Below are 19,659 nucleotides of genomic sequence, written 5' to 3'. Positions count from 1 at the left end.
ATAACAGAGCTCGTTTGACAGACGCTTTCATTCAAAGTGCACTTGATCTCCTCACACTGGAACTGAGCTGATGCTCTGATGTGTTCAGATCTGGATCTCGCTCACCCGATGATGGACGTCCTCGAATGTCCTGTGGTCTTATAACACACAGTCTCTGGCAGTAAATGTGTGAAACCCGTCGGCAGCGTCTCGTCACGCGATAAACACAACCCCAGGCCAAAGACTAATTCCGTTTGAGCAGTTTAAGACAGGAATATTCCCACAATAAAACAGTTCTGCAGGATTTCATGATTTCAGTCAGGATGAACAGTGCAAAAACTTCTTTAGAAAATAAGACGTTTGTAAGATTGTTCCTATCCAGCGAACAGGGAACGTTCTCTCAACGTCGCCAACAAACGTTCTTCCGGGAACACTAATGGAGCGTCTGTCCGCAGTGATCTGGTCTTCAGTGATGCTCTCACAGGGAAGGCTTTTCTGAAACATTAGTTGGGCATTCGTCTAAAATCATTCAGAAGTAACGTTCCCATAATGTTTGAAGAATGATACAATGGAACGTTCCCTCAATGTTCACATAACCAAGAAAAACAGGTTTGGGACGTTCAGAGAACTTTCAGAAACATGCAATTCTGGAGAAATGTTTTTGTTTTTCTTGAGAATAAAATTACACCAAAAGATTTTAGGGGATTTAAAGTCCATAAAAACTCATCTTTGATCACCGAAATGACATATTTAAGCATTTTTTTGGTCTTAAAATATCTTGAATGTAACTCGACACCCTTGCCTCATTTATAGTATGCGCGGTTCTATGAATATGCAAATGAGCCCCGCCTCCAGCTCAGAGATCCACTGGTTGACGATCACACGTTGATCTGATTGGTTACAAGGTAGTTTGTGACGTCAGAAACACCAGCGATTTCAAAGCGTGTGTTTGAGACTGTCTTTGGTTCACTGCAGTTTTAAGGAGGAAATACTCAGCAATGCTGTCGACTTATGAATTTACACATGGTGTGTCTTAAAGCGTATTAATAACACCACATAGACACATAAACAACATTAAACGCTGGATTTTAATAGTTTAAGACAATTTGTTACGTATTTACATTATTTTTTAAAGGATATTCTTCCCAAGAGTTTGAATTCTTAAGTTTTGTCTTTAAAACAATGGAGGAAAAAAAAAGATTTTTGAGTATTTTTAGGACATTCTCAGTTAGAAAACAAGAAGCAAATCCCGGCGGTTCGCGGTCGTGGGTCTGATTCCCAGGGAATGCTTGAGCATACGTAATGTCTGCTTTGAATGAAAGCTCCTGCCGAGAGCATGAATGTAAATGTAGAGAGAAACCCCGAGGTCACTGAAGCGTGACGTCTGCAGACGAATGTGTGGCTCTGACCCGAACCTCTGGTTTCCTCGCGACCGATTAGCATGAAATTAAATATCCCGCATCCGCTTGAGCTCGACATTTTACCTCTAGAATGCGTCTACATCTCGGCGAAGAGAATTAGCCGTGTATCAGGCTTTGCAAAAACAAATTGTCCTTTTGTGTGTGAGAGTAATGTGTGTAGAATAGACGCAGCGGGAGAGTTTAATCCCGTCTCGCTGATGGAGACGCTTATCCTCTTTGTATCGCGACACACACACACTCTTTATGCTTTGATGATTTATTAATTATCAGGTTCAGCCCTTCTCCGTTAATCTCTGTGATAATTAGTAAACTGAGTCATAATCTGCCTTCAGTGCCGTGTTCGTCCGAGAGGATCATTCACACACTGAACTCTGGGTTTATCTTCTGCGGGAACGGGTTTCGTTTTCTGTCGCTCATTCTGATTGACTGGACATTAATGAACGGTGGTCGTCTCACTGGACGTCCGGCAGCGAGTGCCGCTCTATTGCATTTTATACGCTGCAAAAAATAGGCTCTTCCTCAGTGTTTCTGTCTCGTTTTCCAGCACAAATATCTAAAAATTCCCAAATCAAGATACATTTACTGGAGAAGCAAGATGTTAAAGTGCCACTATTATGCTGTTTAGACATCCCTATGTTGTTTTGGCGTCTCCTACAACAGTTTACATGCACCCAAAGTCAAAAACGCATCAGCTCTTTTCTCTCAGTGTCTGAAACGCTTCGTTCGGAGATTCAGTCTCTCTAAGCCCCGCCTCTCTGAGAGCTGCTCTGCTCTGATTGGTCAGAAAGCAAACGCTCATTATCATATCTGAATCTCAGCTCTTGATCTCAGTGATGCGAACAGTGACGATGGCGTGGGTTTCACCGTATCAATCTCAGAAAACTGCGTCTTCTCGACACGAACAGCACGAACCAAACTCCTCCAGTCTCAGATACACTACAGTGTTTGAGGGCGGAGCTAAGAGACGCTGCTCAGCCAATCAAGACCAGAGGCGGGCATTATGCTAATTAGTTACAACCCACGCAACAGCGTTTAACAAGCAGTTCGTTGAGTTTCTCCTGTGATAAATTACAGTACTGTATGTACATACTTTATGATACTTACACAGAAAACCTATTAAATAATCATAAATGATGACAGAGTCAAACACATACATGATATTTTAATTTGACACAATATATAATAAATGTGAGTGCTGATATAGGATAATGTTGCTGGAGTCAGGATTACCCATGATGCACCCTGAGCTGAACTCTTGAGAGATGTAGAAGTGATTGATGAACAGACTGATGATGTGGATGATTGACAGGTCAGTGAAGTGATGATGTGGATGATTGACAGGTCAGAGGAACACACACGTCTGGCATCAGGACTAACCGCTGGTTTTAACTGTCTGCGCACGCCTCCATCACACACACACATTGACCGGCCAGTGTGTGTATAGTGTGTATCGATCACTGCCTTCATGCAGAAGAAGCCATTCAACACAAGAGAATCTCACACACACACACACACACACACACACACACACACACACACACTAATGTATACTGCTTCCCGGACAATGTTAGGAAGACTGTTCCAGAGTTCTGGTGCTGAATAGGAGAAGGATCTACAACTACACAAGGTCACAGCTGCACAGTCTACTCAGATATATGAACCTTGAGATGTGTGTGTGAACACACACCAGTTAAACACACACTAACGACTTCGGGAAGGCGATGCTCTGGTTTCCTCTCATCCGTGTGTGAATTATTGTTCTATTGAAACTGGGCCACAACACTTGTATAATGAACTAATGGATTCAAACGTTTTATAGTCACTATAGTACTGTACTGTGTATTATTTATTTGTTTATTTTAACCAAATATGTGTTATTTATTTGTATATATTTGTTTATTTTTAATGTATGATTCATTTTTATTAATTTAAATTTTAAATTTAATCTTATATTTGTTTTTTTTTTATTTTATTAATTTACTTTTATCACATTTTAGTGTATATATATATATATATATATATATATTCCATTTTGTACAGTTTTTTCTCTAAACATTTCCAAGCACTTCCTTGTGGCCGCTGGTTATTCTGGGATTCTGGATGAGGGAGATTGGCCTGTTCTGTTATTGCTGGAGTTTCTGAAGCTCCTGTAAAGGCTCCGCCCTCTTCTGAACGGAGGCGGAGCAACAGCTCATTTGCATTTAAAGGGACACACATAAAAACACATTTTTGCTCACACCCAAAAAGGGCCAAATTTGGCAAGCTCTAATAAATGATCTGGTATTTTGAGGCGAAATTTCACAGACACATTCTCTGGACACCAGAGATTTATATTACATCTTGTGAAAAGGGTCAGTAAAGTAGTTGATCTTTTGACCAGTAGGTGGTGCTATAACCACATAAATTCTTCAGTTCCTCACGAATTCTCACGATTCAGGCGTGAGTTCTTCACGTGTCTTCCTCTCGTTCCTCAGGAGAGCTGTACATCGGTGGAGTCGCTAAAAGCATGTACAGCAGCCTGCCGAAGCTGATCGCGTCCCGGGACGGGTACCAGGGGTGCCTCGCCTCCGTGGACCTGAACGGCCGCTTGCCGGACCTGCTCGCAGACGCCCTCCACAGGGTGGGCCAGGTGGATCGAGGATGCGACGGTCAGTCTCTCACACACACATACACTCAATAACACACACACACGCACACACACACACACACACACCTCTCATTTCCGTTTAGTTTCTAACTTTCAGCACTAAAATAACTAAAACTGAAATGAAAATTAATAAAAAGTCTACAGGCATAGTCATACACACACACACACACACACACACACACACACACACACACTGACACACGCATGCACACACACACGCACACGCACATGCACACACACACTCATACACACACACACACGCTCACACGCATGCACACACACACACTCACACACTCACACTCACTGGTCTTTTCTCCTCTACTGTTCTGTATATCGAGTGAAGCGCTTCTGGAACAAGAACAGATGTGGGCGGGGCTTGATTGTGTCTGTGGGGAATTGATTGGATGATTGGACAGTTGTGGTTTGCCATTGGCTGATCTCACGTGAGTGACAGGTTGAAGCCCCGCCCTCATCATCAGAGAAGAGAAGAGATGCTGCAAGAGGAACTCATTCTGAGTCAGGATTATTAACACAATAATGATGCGCACCTGTAAATCATTTAGAAGAAACGCTGTAATATTCCATAACAGAAACAAGAATTGTCCATTTTGATTTTACAGTGGCTTTAACATTAGTTAATATGAACTAACAATGAAAAATACTTCGAAAGCATTTTTTAATCTAGTTAATTTTAATTTCAAAATGTACCAGGGTTATTATAGTTAACTGAAACTAAAACAAAAAATATATATATTTTTGTTGTTGTTTGAAATAAAATAAATGTTAACTGTACTAAATTGGCATTTAAAAAACTTAAACATAATATATTTCTGCAAGTTGCTATGGCAACATTCCTCATTTCCATTGAGTTTAGCTTTCTGTACTAAAATCACTAAAACTGAAATGAAAATCAATGAAAAGCTATAGACATCAAATGAAAACACACAACAACATTTCTAAAACTTTAACTAAAATTAAAAATATACAGATAAAAACCAAGACTGGTGTACTCACGGTGTGTGTGTGTGTGTGTGTGTGTGTGTGTGTGTGTGTGTCTGGTGTACTCACGGTGTGTGTGTGTGTGTGTGTGTGTGTGTGTGTGTGTGTGTGTGTGTGTGTGTGTGTGTGTGTGTCTGGTGTACTCACGGTGTGTGTGTGTGTGTGTGTGTGTGTGTGTGTGTGTATGTGTGTGTGTGTGTCTGGTGTACTCATGGTGTGTGTGTGTGTGTGTGTGTCTGGTGTACTCACGGTGTGTGTGTGTGTGTGTGTGTGTGTGTGTGTGTGTGTGTGTGTGTGTTTGTGTGTGTGTGTGTGTGTGTGTGTGTTTGTGTGTGTGTGTGTGTGTGTGTGTGTGTGTGTGTGTGTGTGTGTGTGTTTTTGTTTATATTACATTGTGGGAACCAAATGGCCCCACAAGGATAGTAAAACCTGAGGTCACCAGCCAGCGGTCCCCATGAGGGAAATGGGTTAATAAACATACTAAATGATATTTTTTTGAAAATGTAAAAATGAAGAAAGTTTTCTGTGATGGGTAGGTTTAGGGGTAGGGTTAGTGTGTGTGTGTGTGTGTGTGTGTGTGTGTGATGGGTAGGTTTAGGGGTAGGGTTAGTGTAAGGGGACAGAATATACAGTTTGTACTGTATAAAAACCATTACGTCTATGGAGAGTCCCCACAAAGATATGTGCGCCTGTTTGTTTGTGTGTGTGTGTGTGTGTGTGTGTGTGTGTGTGTGTGTGTGTGTGTGTGTGTGTGTGTATGTTAGTGAGTGAGTGAGTGAGTGAGTGAGTGAGTCTGTGTGAGAGTGAGTGTGTGAGTGTGTTAGTGAGTGTGTGTGTCTGTGTGAGAGTGAGTGTGTGAGTGTGAGTGTGAGTGTGTGTGTCTGTGTGAGAGTGAGTGTGTGTGTGTGTGTGTGTGTGTGTGTGTGTGTGTGTGTGTGTGTGTGTGTGTGTGTGTGTGTGTGTGTGTGTGTGTGTGTGTGTGTGAGTGTGAGTGTGTGTGTGTGTGTGTGTGTGTGTGTGTGTGTGTGAGAGTGAGAGTGTGTGTGTGTGTGTGTGTGTGTGTCTGGCAGCGCAGATGACAGGCTGATCGAGCTCGTAATAATGTTGTTTTTGCACAGAGAGCGAGAGAGAGTCCACTGGGAAATCAGCGCAGAATATCAACACAACACCAGGACTTCAGGAAACATTAGACACACACTCCACACACACATCACACACACACACATCACATTACACACACACATATCACAGGCTTTCTGTTGCTGTGAGATCTATTATCTAACATCAGATTAGCATAAAAACTTCTCAACTCTATCCAACAATTAACAACACCACATCTGAATATAATGCACTTTATTACCGTCAGAACATCAGCCCACACACACACACACACACACACACACACACACACACTTCAACGTTTAGGGGATATCATATAGATTTTTAAGGAACTAAGACTTTTATTAATCTCTGATGCATTAATTAGATTAAAAGTGACATTAAAGACATTTATAATGTGGCAAAAGATTATATTTGAACTTCATATTCATCAAAGAATCATGAAAAAAATAAACATTAATCACAATTTAGTGGCTGATAATAAACTTGGTTAGCTGAAATGACTATGTATACAGTATTTTAGAAAAAATGAAAAGTTATGAAGTTAGAGTGTTTTTAACCAATGTTTTGTCATTTCTGCATTGATCAGCAGATATGCCTATCTATTTTTATATATATAAAAATATATTTTTTTTTCTTTAGAAGAATTGGAAATGTTTGGTGCCAAAAAGGCGTATTTGATGTTTTTGCCATATTTTCAAGATTTTGCAAGGTTTTAGAATGTTCGTCGTGTTAATATGCCATAATATGTTAACTTAAGAACTTACTATATATAAGTATATAAGTGGGTGCAGTGTTGTGGTTGAAGGTTAATAAATACAGTTGATTGAAGTGTGGTCAAAACTTTGTTTTGGCTCTCCTGTAAAGTTTGTCAAATGCCACTTACGCCCCTCTGGCTCCAAGCCCTCGATATGATATATAGACTCTAGCTGCGTTTACTAGATCAAAAATACAGTAAAACAGTGACATATTATTATAATGTAAATCATCTGTTCTCTATGTGAATATACAGTAAAGTGTAATTTATTCCTGTGATCAAAGCTGAATGTTCAGCATCATTACTCCAGTCTTCAGTGTCACATGATCCTTCAGAAATCACTCTAATATGAGGATCTGATGATCAAGAAACATTTGTGATTATTATCAGTGTTGAAAACGTTTAGGCAACACAAAGTAAATAAATAGCATAATCTACCTTTAAAAAGAGTTGAAAAGCATCCAAACTCCCCAAAACCGTCAGTCTGTTCGGTCCAATCGAGTTACATCCCTCTGAACTGACCAGGGGATTCGTTAGTGTTAACGGAGAACGTGTGACTATAGTGAAGGGACTCTACAGGCGTAGCACTTCCACTGGAGGAGAGCTGGACATAAGTGCAGTGTCTATTCAGCATTAGCGTGATCAAGCCAAAGACTGGACGTAGACATGAGCTGGCCTTTAGCATGGACAACACCAGGGCTATTTACACTCAATCACTGAACACAATGAACCAATGAGAACATGACACATAGAGAAGGGAACCAATCAGAACACACAAACAGGGTCACATGATGAGTGAGGGAAACACATGACAAACAGGAAACATGACAATAACTAAACTTCAAAATAAAAGACCTGAGAACAAGAACATGAACAGAACTCACAGCGGGTCTCTGAAGAAAAACAGAACATTTCGTCATGTGTGTTTCATGTTATTGATATTTTTTCCAGTGAATTGTGCAGCTGTAACCTCTTTTGTTGGGTAAATGTTAATATAAGCTGAGACCTTTCCAACGATATGACACACGACTATCTGATCTATATGATGGTTTAATCAGGCCCTATTATGATCATCTTTCATAAATTCTGAGACGGAACGCTGTGTTCTGATTGGCCAGGCTCATTAAGGGTCGAGGGTCAAGGGTCGATATCTTTCCTCAGGGTTTGAGACGCTCTCTTCAGCATACAGTGAATATGCACACTAACTTTCAGTTGTAGGCATTTCGGTTATTTATGCTAATATATATTTTCAACAAATCAAGAAGTATAAATATTAAAGATGCAGAAACAATACAAAGATGTTTTTGCATTTAATTAAAGTGGTTTGAATGTGGACGATGAGCTGACCTTCTCAAACCCAGAGGACGAGAACACAAGCTGGAACACCCCGTTACACACACACACACACACACACACACACACACACACACACACACACACACACTCAGACACACTCACTCAGACACACTCACTCAGACACACAAACACACACACTCTCACACACACTCACACACTCACTCTCTCTCTCTCTCTCTCTCTCTCTCACATACACACACACACACACACACACACACACACTTACACACACACAGACACGCACACACACACGCACACACACACACTCACACACACTAACCCTACCCCTAAACCTACCCATCACACACACACACACACACACACACACACACACACACACACACACACTAACCCTACCCCTAAACCTACCCATCACACACACACACACACACACACACACACACACACACACACACACACACACACACACACACACACACACACTAACCCTACCCCTAAACCTACCCATCACACACACACACACACACACACACACACACACACACACACACACACTAACCCTACCCCTAAACCTACCCATCACACACACACACACACACACACACACACTAACCCTACCCCTAAACCTACCCATCACACACACACACACACACACACACACACACACACACACACACACACACACACACACACACTAACCCTACCCCTAAACCTACCCATCACACACACACACACACACACACACACACACACACACACACACTAACCCTACCCCTAAACCTACCCATCACACACAACTTTCTGCATTTTTACATTTCCAAAAAAATATCATTTAGTATGTTTATTAACCCATTTCCCTCATGGACCGCTGGCTGGTGACCTCAATGGAGGTGATCTCAGGTTTTTCTTGGTTTTATTTGGTTCCCACAATGTAATATAAATCAAACTCACTCACACACACACACACACACACACACACACACACACACAGTCGAGTCATTAGTATGTGGTTAGAACACAATCAACTCAACAGTCAATTAGAATAATTTTAATTCACGCTTCAGCGGTTCAGTTAATTGTGCCGTCGAGGAAAGAGACGGAAAAATCTTTTCTGTCTTTACTCTTAAACTGCACATGTATGGTAATATTCACACACACACACACACACACACACACACACACACACACACACACACACACACACACATCATTAACCTGAAGATGTGCTGAAATAACTTCTGATCCACAAACTCGTGTGCTTCAGCTTTTACACATGAACCGCAGGAAACACCTTTTCTCCGGCCCTGCTGAGATCTGATTGGCTGAGATGTAGAATAATCATCATGTGGTGTGAGTGTCCTGTGGAGATAATCACTGACCTCAGATCAGCTTAAAGTCCATTATCAGCTGCGACTCACATTATAAACTCAGCAGAGTTACTCTCGTTCTGGAGAACCGGCACGGATGATTCCTCTGCATTCACAGGATCAGAAATACAGTAAAACAGTGAAATATTATTCCAGTGTAAATCATCTGTTCTCTATGTGAATATACAGTAAAGTGTAATTTATTCCTGTGATCAAAGCTGAATGTTCAGCATCATTACTCCAGTCTTCAGTGTCACATGATCCTCCAGAAATCACTCTAATGTGAGGATCTGATGATCAAAAGGATTAGTTCACTTCAGAATTAACATTTTCCCCTCGTCATCCGAGATGTTCAAGTCTTTTTCTTCAGTGGGAAAGAAATGAAGGTTTCTGAGGAAATCACTCCAGGATGTTCCTCCATATAGTGTCTTCAATGGGGTCCAACGGGTCGAAGGTCCAGATGTGAGTTTCAGTGCAGCTTCAAAGTCTCGACACGATCCAGCCGAGGAATAAGAGTCTCATCTAGACAAACCAGCGGACATTTTACAACTAAATACACATTTATATACTTTTAACCACTAATGCTGGTCTTGCACGACTTCACACATTACGTCATCAGGGTGAAAGGTCAAGCGTGACGTAGGCGGAAGATCCGACCCAGTGTTTACAAAGCCAACGTGCAAAGACTGAGTCAAACGCCATTGACTACTAAAAGGTAAAACAGCGATGTCGGACGATCTTGACGTTGGAGGAGAAACTGAGATGGAGTTTTCCACCCGTTCCTTCATTTCTGAACACGCGTGACCTTTCACCCTGATTGCGTGATGTGCGGCGCATCACAGCCAGTGCGAGACGTACTGAGGGCGTGGCCTCTTGAGTGACAGGTGGATTGCCGCTGATGTCACTGCTAGCCGTTTGTCTGTTAGCGTCACGTCGCCTCAGCTAATCCGCCGCGCTGCACATGTTCGTTTATCCGGAGTGACGCGCGGCCAAGATGGCTCCGCCCACTTTGGGCTTAAAAGACGCTCTTCAGAAACTTCTGAAGTTCTTCTGAACTTCGCCCATATTATATACGGTCTGTGGTGTGAACGCTGATACCGTCATCGTTCCTGCAGTGCCTTGATGTGTGTGTGTGTGTGTGTGTGTGTGTGTGTGTGCAGGACCCAGCACCACCTGTACGGAGGACTCGTGTCATCATCAGGGGGTGTGTCTGCAGCAGTGGGAGGGCTTCTCCTGCGACTGCTCCATGACGTCCTACGGGGGCTCGTTCTGCAGCGACCGTGAGTACACCCCTTCATCCTCTTCATCCTCTTCATCCTCATCCTCTGCTTCTGTGGGACAGACTGGTTTATCCTGCTGTGGTTCAGGCGAACAGGGTCCGTTATAGGGATAGTTCACCAAAGATGAAGATTAGCCCATGAGTTACTGTCCCTCAAGTCTTCCTAGGTGTGTACGACATCCTCCTTTAGAAGAGCAGGACATGTTCTAGTATAACTCTGATGGTGTTCGTCTGAGAGAAGAGTGTCATATACACTAGGATGGGTTGAGGGAGAGTAAATCATGGGCTAATCTTCATCTTTGGTGAACTCTCCCTTTAACCCTTCAGTGGATGGTGTGTAGATGTAGGTTTGTGTGCTTGGGGATGTTGTGTTGTTCTGAGCACACGCCACCTTCATTATCGCTTACTGCATCTAATTTTGATGCTAATTTCATCTCCTCTCTTAATTAGCTGATTTATTGTGGTTATTAATTGGTTTTTCGAGCCCTCCCTGTTGGCTTCGTTGGATTAATTGGTCGCTAAGTGAAATGATTAGCATGTGAGCCGCCTCATCTGTGCACTTCCTGTTTCCTGCCGAGCGTCTGCTTCACTGCAGCGCTGTGTGTGTGTAAAGATGATCAGTGCTGATGCTCACGTGTTGGGAAGGGCCTGAAGCAGTTACTCGGTGGTGGTGGAGTAAATGCTGGAGGTGAAGCAGAAACCCTGACAGAGGCAACAGTGATTACAAGGTGTTTGGTTTCATTTCTTCACTCATTTAATTTCTTTGTTGTCTAATTGATGACTAGTCTATTCTTGGGCGATGGGTTAGACGTCTATTAGATGTTCACTGAGCCCAAATTCTGCCTTGTTTTAGCCTAGACGTCTGGGCTGTGTTTGGACGGATATTAGACGCCTATTAAACGTAAAACTGATGCTGGGTAGAAACACATTATTTATTCGGTTTTTAAATATACACATCAGTTTTGTTATGCAACAATCATATCAGTGACGTGATGATCCGGGTCTCTGTGCTCTTCATGTGTGTGTGTGTGTGTGTGTGTGTGTGTGTGTGTGTGTGTGTGTGTGTGTGTGTGTGTGTGTGTGTGTGTGTGTGTGTTGATGAAGCTGTTTTGATGTGACGCCGCTCACACTTGCTGTTGATTGGTCCTTGGTTTCTCTCCTGCAAACGCTCTGGTTCAGCTTCAGTTTGACACACAGCCTTCAGCGCTCTCACACACACACACACACACACACACACCGCCTGCAGCGCTTGTGTCTTGATGTGTGTGACACTCTTCTGCTGTCAGTCGAGATGCTCACCTTCACTTTCTGAGATATCAGAGAACATGAGAACTTCATCATGAACCTGATCAAACACTCACACACACACACACACACACACACACACACACACACACACACACACACACACACACACACACTGGGCTTCTTTCTTTAATAGGTCAGTTTGGCTGTGAATACAGAATTCAGGGCTGAAAGATTTGTGTGTTTTCATCTGCAGCTGTGACACACACACACACACACACACACACACACACACACACACACACACACACTAATTTACATGTAAATGAGGTCATACCGTGTAAAGGCTTCTAATAAACACTGCCTGCTGTTTTCAGTGAATCAGTATGCAGTGTCTAGTGCTGATGTTTCAAACAGTAGCATACTTTATTGTTGTCATTTGTGTGTGTTTAATTCAGTTAATTCACATTGCTAATACAATTTAAAATGTAAAAGTGTCGTCAGTCTGATCAGACGAGTCGAAGCATGTTCAGATCTCGGCTGATGTCACTTCCTGTTCATCATCACACAGGAAGCAGAAGGTTCGGCCGAGGCTAGTGACCCGTCTCTGAACTCGTCTGTTATCCGACTGACGACAGCATGTGTGAGTGAGCCATTAATGTCAGGAGTGATCATCATCATCATCTTCATCATCATCCTATCTTCATCATCATCATCATCATCATCATCATCATCTTCATCGTCATCATCATCCTCATCCTCATCCTCATCTTCATCATCTTCTTCATCATCCTCATCTTCATCATCCTTATCATCCTATCTTCATCATCATCATCATCATCTTCATCATCTTCATCATCCTCATCTTCATCATCTTCTTCATCATCTTCATCTTCATCATCCTCATCATCATCATCATCATCATCATCATCTTCATCATCCTCATCTTCATCATCATCATCATCCTATCTGCATCATCATCATCATCTTCATCTTCATCATCCTCATCATCCTCATCATCATCATCCTATCTTCATCATCATCATCATCATCCTCATCTTCATCATCTTCTTCATCATCTTCATCTTCATCATCCTCATCTTCATCTTCATCATCCTCATCATCATCATCATCATCATCATCATCATCATCCTATCTTCATCATCATCCTCATCTTCATCATCTTCATCATCCTCATCTTCATCATCAAGAGACACACCGAATGAGGAGGGAAACAGTAGTGGGCGTTGACCACTCGCTAAGCCCCGCCCCTTGTGTCTGAGTCCAGTCATATCTGAGTGCATATCTTGAGTCATTCTCAGACAAGCAGTGAATATGAGTTCTGCAGATGTCTGAGTTCTGCAGATGATTGTGTATTCATATTATTCAGTGTTTGAGTCACGTAGCGCTCGTCCTTGAAGTGATCAAATGAAACACAGGCACTTACGAACCCTGACGGTGCAGAATATATTTATTCTGAGAGCTGGATTGTGTCTGAATCTGACTCATCACAACTAATGACTCATTATTGACACTCTGCTTCAACACTCTGTTGAATAGCACAAAGTTTTCACTCCCTTTCTCACTCGAAAACTGAAAGACATCCTATATTACCACGTTAAACTCTAAACACACACAGGGCCCTATCTCGCACCCAGCGCAATTGACTTTGTACACTGACGCATGTCTCATTCCTATTTTGCACCCGACGCACAGCGGACTTTTCCCTCCACAGACGCACGTCGCTAAATTAGGGAATGAACTTGCGCTCCCGGGGGCGGTTCAGCGGAAAGAGGAGGCGTGTCTACACAGAAGCAGCAGTTCTCATTTTTATAAAACCATACATTATTACAAGGAACAATATTCCACACGAGGGAAATCATTGTTGTGTCCATGAAGATGTGAAAAATAGGCATAAATCTAGCTTACACATTTACCCAAATTATTATACGCCTGTTTAACCGAAGCTAATTTGGGTGTGTTTCTCCATCTCCAATGTCACTTCTCTGTGTTTTACGGCCCTGACGAGACCGTCGGTCTCCTCGGCTGTGAACCGCTCCTGGCAAATCCGCCGTTATAATAGCAATCCGCCATGGAACAAGCGCTCCTGCTCTTAAAGGGAATGTGAGATGACGCTCTGATTGGTTTATTTCACGTTACGCCCAAACCACACCTATGAGTAATGAAGCGACTTCAGACCAACACATTTTAGATATGCGTCGGGCGCAAGAGTCATTTATCCCGCCGGTATAATAGCAACAGCGCCCGAGATCCGCCCACAAAGTTACTTGCGTTTCGCGTTTGATACTTGCGTTTCAGATCGTCAAAATAGGGCCCAAAGTCTCCATGAACGGTTGCACTTGTCAGTCACAGCTGTGCTGGCGTGCTATTGGTCCGAATGTGTGTCAATCTGGTTTTGGTGGCCACGCCCCCTTCACATGATTATCGTTGTTTCTTGATCTGGCGTGTTTTTGTTTGTTTTTTCGTTTGATTTTGATGCTGTTTCCAGTGTTATTTTAGTATCATTGAAATTCTATAATAGTTTTTATCATAGTGTAACTTCGCTGATTCACGTTTATTTGTCAGCAAAAGACTTTTGTCAGCTCCACTCATACTACAGGTTGTGCTCATGCATGTTTGCGTCCCTCCCGCGGACATTCGGATCATCAGAGGGTTATTAGCTGGTGCTTTAAGTCATTTTTGACTGAATTTTTTAATTTTTTTACTTTATTGGAATAGTACGAAACTTGGCAAAGGTTTGGCACTTGCTGTGTAAACAAAAAATAAATAAATCATGGACATGATTCGAAAAGGTTAAATGGTCCTGAAATAAATAGGAAATGAATGAGACGAGTTTCCTCTAGTGGAAGCGTTTGGTACTGCAGCCGAACAACATCTCACTGAAAGCTCAGATATCATGAGATATCAACCTCAAATTTGGAACACAACTTGTTTAGATTTATGGCTTTGATTTTCTTGCAGTTTTAGAGTAAAACGTGATTTTGAAAATGTATATTTCATATAAAAGTTTAAAATAGCATTTTTGTGCATTTTTCATAACAATAAAAGTAAAGTTCTGTAACTTTTTTTAAGTTCACTTTTTAAAACTTTTGTTCACTTCAGCAATAATCTGCCGAGTGTCGTCTTTGAGAAGAGATCAAATTTCAGTCTGTCTCTCTAAAACATTCAAGATTTACAACAGTTTAAGTTGGACATTTATTTTCAGGTCTATGCTCAAAAAGTGAACAAATGGATTATAAATACAGTGTAAATGTAATTTAGTATAAAAAAAATCCCCCAAAAATACAAAATATTAAATAAAAAACATTATCAAACTAAAATATAATTTTCACTGAAAAAAAAGAAGAAGAAAAAAAGAAGAGCACCAGAGACAGGGCAGATCTTGTAGAGTAGGTTTATCACTGACACCTGTACTCTGTCTACTCTTAAACAGTTATGTGGTAAATATGGAGCACTAAAGCAGCAGATTTCTTCTATGACTGAATGCGACAGCGTTTTGCTGCCGGCAGAACTTCTAAGGATGTTCAGACTGCAAAGCAACACACAGAAACTGCTGAGAGAAACGTCCGTAGCGCAGCTTTAGAGTATTTCACCGCAGAGCATCAGGATGAAGGTCCCTCGTCACCAGGGAAAGTTTCTCCTTCTAGAGCTTTTCTCCTTCTCTTCGACTCCACATTAATGATGAGCGCAGAGAGTTGGTGCTCTGAATATCCGATGAGGATGAGGAGTCCCTGATGAAGGAGTTTAATTCATGAGGCATGAAGCTGTCCGAAGCCACAGATAGACCTTTAGCTGAACTCTCAAGAGAGAGCGAGTGAGATCTCATTGGCTCGTTATCTCCACAGAGAGCGAGATCTCATTGGCTCGTTATCTCCACAGAGAGCGAGATCTCATTGGCTCGTTATCTCCATAGAGAGAGAGATCTCATTGGCTCGTTATCTCCACAGAGAGCAAGATCTCATTGGCTCGTTATCTCCATAGAGAGAGAGATCTCATTGGCTCGTTATCTCCACAGAGAGCAAGATCTCATTGGCTCGTTATCTCCATAGAGAGAGAGATCTCATTGGCTCGTTATCTCCACAGAGAGCGAGATCTCATTGGCTCGTTATCTCCATAGAGAGAGAGATCTCATTGGCTCGTTATCTCCACAGAGAGCGAGATCTCATTGGCTCGTTATCTCCATAGAGAGAGAGATCTCATTGGCTCGTTATCTCCACAGAGAGCGAGATCTCATTGGCTCGTTATCTCCATAGAGAGAGAGATCTCATTGGCTCGTTATCTCCACAGAGAGCGAGATCTCATTGGCTCGTTATCTCCATAGAGAGAGAGATCTCATTGGCTCGTTATCTCCACAGAGAGCGAGATCTCATTGGCTCGTTATCTCCATAGAGAGAGAGATCTCATTGGCTCGTTATCTCCACAGAGAGCGAGATCTCATTGGCTCGTTATCTCCACAGAGAGAGAGATCTCATTGGCTCGTTATCTCCACAGAGAGCGAGATCTCATTGGCTCGTTATCTCCACAGAGAGCAAGATCTCATTGGCTCGTTATCTCCATAGAGAGAGAGATCTCATTGGCTCGTTATCTCCACAGAGAGCGAGATCTCATTGGCTCGTTATCTCCATAGAGAGAGAGATCTCATTGGCTCGTTATCTCCACAGAGAGCGAGATCTCATTGGCTCGTTATCTCCACAGAGAGCGAGATCTCATTGGCTCGTTATCTCCACAGAGAGCGAGATCTCATTGGCTCGTTATCTCCACAGAGAGGGAGATCTCATTGGCTCGTTATCTCCACAGAGAGCGAGATCTCATTGGCTCGTTATCTCCACAGAGAGGGAGATCTCATTGGCTCGTTATCTCCACAGAGAGGGAGATCTCATTGGCTCGTTATCTCCACAGAGAGGGAGATCTCATTGGCTCGTTATCTCAACAGAGAGCAAGATATCATTGGCTCGTTATCTCCACAGAGAGGGAGATCTCATTGGCTCGTTATCTCCACAGAGAGCGAGATCTCATTGGCTCGTTATCTCCACAGAGAGCAAGATCTCATTGGCTCGTTATCTCCACAGAGAGGGAGATCTCATTGGCTCGTTATCTCCACAGAGAGGGAGATCTCATTGGCTCGTTATCTCCACAGAGAGCAAGATCTCATTGGCTCGTTATCTCCACAGAGAGCGAGATCTCATTGGCTCGTTATCTCCACAGAGAGCAAGATCTCATTGGCTCGTTATCTCCACAGAGAGAGAGATCTCATTGGCTCGTTATCTCCACAGAGAGAGAGATCTCATTGGCTCGTTATCTCCACAGAGAGTGAGATCTCATTGGCTCGTTATCTCCACAGAGAGCAAGATCTCATTGGCTCGTTATCTCCATAGAGAGAGAGATCTCATTGGCTCGTTATCTCCACAGAGAGCAAGATCTCATTGGCTCGTTATCTCCATAGAGAGAGAGATCTCATTGGCTCGTTATCTCCACAGAGAGCAAGATCTCATTGGCTCGTTATCTCCATAGAGAGAGAGATCTCATTGGCTCGTTATCTCCACAGAGAGCAAGATCTCATTGGCTCGTTATCTCCATAGAGAGAGAGATCTCATTGGCTCGTTATCTCCACAGAGAGCAAGATCTCATTGGCTCGTTATCTCCATAGAGAGAGAGATCTCATTGGCTCGTTATCTCCACAGAGAGCGAGATCTCATTGGCTCGTTATCTCCATAGAGAGAGAGATCTCATTGGCTCGTTATCTCCACAGAGAGAGAGATCTCATTGGCTCGTTATCTCCATAGAGAGAGAGATCTCATTGGCTCGTTATCTCCACAGAGAGCGAGATCTCATTGGCTCGTTATCTCCACAGAGAGAGAGATCTCATTGGCTCGTTATCTCCACAGAGAGCGAGATCTCATTGGCTCGTTATCTCCACAGAGAGCAAGATCTCATTGGCTCGTTATCTCCATAGAGAGAGAGATCTCATTGGCTCGTTATCTCCACAGAGAGCAAGATCTCATTGGCTCGTTATCTCCATAGAGAGAGAGATCTCATTGGCTCGTTATCTCCACAGAGAGCGAGATCTCATTGGCTCGTTATCTCCACAGAGAGCGAGATCTCATTGGCTCGTTATCTCCACAGAGAGCGAGATCTCATTGGCTCGTTATCTCCACAGAGAGGGAGATCTCATTGGCTCGTTATCTCCACAGAGAGCGAGATCTCATTGGCTCGTTATCTCCACAGAGAGGGAGATCTCATTGGCTCGTTATCTCCACAGAGAGGGAGATCTCATTGGCTCGTTATCTCCAGAGAGGGAGATCTCATTGGCTCGTTATCTCCACAGAGAGCAAGATATCATTGGCTCGTTATCTCCACAGAGAGGGAGATCTCATTGGCTCGTTATCTCCACAGAGAGGGAGATCTCATTGGCTCGTTATCTCCACAGAGAGCAAGATCTCATTGGCTCGTTATCTCCACAGAGAGCGAGATCTCATTGGCTCGTTATCTCCACAGAGAGCAAGATCTCATTGGCTCGTTATCTCCACAGAGAGAGAGATCTCATTGGCTCGTTATCTCCACAGAGAGAGAGATCTCATTGGCTCGTTATCTCCACAGAGAGTGAGATCTCATTGGCTCGTTATCTCCACAGAGAGCAAGATCTCATTGGCTCGTTATCTCCATAGAGAGAGAGATCTCATTGGCTCGTTATCTCCACAGAGAGAGAGATCTCATTGGCTCGTTATCTCCACAGAGAGAGAGATCTCATTGGCTCGTTATCTCCACAGAGAGAGAGATTGTATGACACTGCAGTGATGGTCATGTGTGTGTTTAATACATATGATCCTTCTGACATGAAGTAACATAAAAATCGTCAACATCTGGAGTTAAGAGCTAAATGATCATGTGTTTATAATCGGAACAGGGTTTTTTCTCTTCGAAACCAACCCATAAACACGGAATCTCTTCCTGTTCATTTTTCATATTGAGTTGGAGACTGCGGTGTTTCTGTGGCTGTGTGTGTTAGCGAGCGTTGTGTTAGCAAGTGTTAGCGAGCGTTAGCAACACTTTTACTGCGTGTAATCACTGTATGAGTCGCTCTGAGGCCGCGAGGGCAGATCTGGCAACCGATGGCTCGTCTGCCCTTCACTATCTCTCCAGTAATTACAGCCGTGCCTGATGAGCCGTGCTTTATTGCTCTTCTGCTAACAGGGAAGAAGCACATCCCAGAGAAATCCCACTCGCTTCTGGTCCTGCTTACAGCTCTTCAATCAGGCTCTCGTTTCCCCCGCTGGAAGACCAGATGAGACCGGCTCCTGATGCTAGCTGCAGTTAGCCTGGCTGTAATGGATCCTCTACAGGCATTAGCTGGCCTGAACTGGTCTTAACTTTCAGAGCTTAAACAATAGAGTGGCAGTAGCAACACCAAGGTCATTTATTCGATTCCCATGAAAGGCAAGAACTGATCAAACATGGAGCTTGAAAGCAATGTAAGTTGCTTTGGATAAAAACGTCTGTCAAATACATTC

General features: G+C 42.9%; 1 protein-coding gene across 1 annotated transcript in view; it reads left to right on the top strand.

Annotated features, from left to right (window-relative positions):
* Positions 1-19,659, top strand: part of nrxn2b (neurexin 2b) — a 383,071-nt gene that overhangs the window by 189,945 nt on the left and 173,467 nt on the right. Inside the window, 2 exon segments of the mRNA XM_081353640.1 lie at positions 3,875-4,048; positions 10,767-10,886. Of these exon segments, the coding sequence (XP_081209766.1) occupies positions 3,875-4,048; positions 10,767-10,886 (294 nt within the window).

The sequence above is a fragment of the Scardinius erythrophthalmus genome (genome assembly GCF_964197995.2).
Source record: "Scardinius erythrophthalmus genome assembly, chromosome: 2".
Lineage (NCBI taxonomy): Eukaryota > Metazoa > Chordata > Actinopteri > Cypriniformes > Leuciscidae > Scardinius > Scardinius erythrophthalmus.
This window is presented reverse-complemented; position numbering and strand designations above follow the sequence as displayed.